We start from the raw sequence: 1,798 nt of genomic DNA on the forward strand, positions 1-1,798 counted from the left end.
TTTTTATTAAACCGCAAGGTTACTATTCAAAAAGGTCTTTTACCGATGTCAAAATTTTGGGTTCTTACAGAGTTGAGAGAAAGCGTACCTGCAACCATTTCTGAATCCTGAGCGTTGGATCTCTTGTTCATTTTGAAGGTTCTGGCTCTAGCTGTACTGGAGGCTGGTCCTTGAGATGCACTACTTCCAATACTTCCTTGAGTAACAGTCCTACAATTTCTAGTAAGATGTCCAACCTTACCACTGTTATAGCAAGTAACTGCGGTTTTTCTGAGTTGCACTCCGATGCATAATGACCCTTCTGATGACATTTGAAATACTGAACATCCCTTCTGCATGGACCACTATGTTTCTTGCCACAGAACTTACAATCCACCTTTGAATTGGCTGATTGGGTTGGAGTGGAAGTAACTGAAGTGATAGTAGGCCTAGCCTGGGGAAAAGTCTGTCATCTGAACCTCCTGCTTCTATTTCTTCCGAATGGCTTTGGAAACTTCTGAATGGATTCCCCTTGATTCGCCTTACCCGAACCATCATCAAATTTTCTCTTTTTATCGCCCCTTTCCTTGGCGGCCAACTTCTGGTCACTCTCTATTACTAGAGCAGCTTGGACCACTGAGGTATATGTCTTGAGCTGCAAGTCTACAACTCCACTACGGATTTCTGGCTTCAATCCCTGCCATAACCTTTTTTCTTTCTGAGCCTCAGTACTCACATACACAGGTACCAAACGGGCAAATTCTGTAAACTTAGCCTCATATTCCGCCACACTCTTTTCATCCTGCTTCAATTCTAGAAACTCAACCTCCAACTGATTTCGCAAACAATCCGAAAAATACTTTTCCAAAAATAATTCTGTAAACCTAGTCCAAAATACTGGACCTTCTCCTTCCAAAGCACGAGTGGACTCCCACCAATTATTTGCCTCACCCTTAAGAAAATAACTCGCATAGTCTGATTTGAGATTATCACTTACTTGAGTGAGGGTAAAGGCTTTTTCCATCTCCTTTAACCAAATTCTGGCAGCAACTGGGTCCACTTTACCCTTAAACTCTGGGGGTTTCATAGACTGAAAGGATTTAAAACTAGCAGTTTGGTTCACATCTCTTTGCTGAGGTTGTTGCTGAAGCTGCAGCTGCTGTTGTTGGATTTGTTGCTGATGTTGTTGTATGAACTGCTGTTGTTGTTGCTGGTGTTCCAAAAATTGTTGTTGTTGTTGCTGAAATTATTGTTGCTGCTGAGCCATTTGATTAGACTGTTGGCGCAGCAAATCTAGCAACTCACCCATGACTGGGTCCCCATCAGAATTTCTACTAGAGGAATTGGACGGGATATTCTTCTTTGGCGGCATTCTCCTGTAACACAACAAATGGTTTTAGTTTAAAAATTGCCCCCGGGTAGCAACATTTTCATGTGTCAAGAGAATGTTATCGCAATAAAATATTCCCATCCTCCTTTAATTGGGGTCCGTCTATAATAAGTGGCTAAATTAAACAAAATCAGCAACAATTTCAACAATAAAAGTAACAACAAAAATAATAGTGCAACACTAAAATCATAAGCCAATACTAATAACAGCCGTTGACTACTATCACAACATACTAACTGAACTCACATGATCGGACTCGTTCTCACGAGAGGGATAACTAGAAACCTCTATCGTTCGGTGCCAATAGCACATACACAAGGGAAACACACTAAAGTTCAGGGCAGTTCCAAGAAACCTCAATAGATGTCAGGGTTATGCCTTCGAACCCTCGACTGGATGCTTAAACTTACTCATCTATATGAATTGCTG

At 41.3% G+C, this 1,798-nt stretch overlaps 1 protein-coding gene across 1 annotated transcript; it reads right to left on the reverse strand.

Moving 5' to 3' along the window:
* Positions 1-448: 448 nt before the first annotated feature.
* On the reverse strand, positions 449-1,351 carry LOC141686184 (uncharacterized). The gene is made up of 2 exons (XM_074491234.1): positions 1,285-1,351; positions 449-954 (listed from the first exon to the last, which is right to left on the reverse strand). Exons 1-2 carry the CDS (start codon positions 1,349-1,351, stop codon positions 449-451), a joined length of 573 nt encoding a protein of 190 aa, XP_074347335.1.
* Positions 1,352-1,798: the final 447 nt, after the last annotated feature.

Source organism: Apium graveolens, chromosome 9 (assembly GCF_009905375.1).
Source record: "Apium graveolens cultivar Ventura chromosome 9, ASM990537v1, whole genome shotgun sequence".
Classification (NCBI taxonomy): Eukaryota; Viridiplantae; Streptophyta; class Magnoliopsida; order Apiales; family Apiaceae; genus Apium; species Apium graveolens.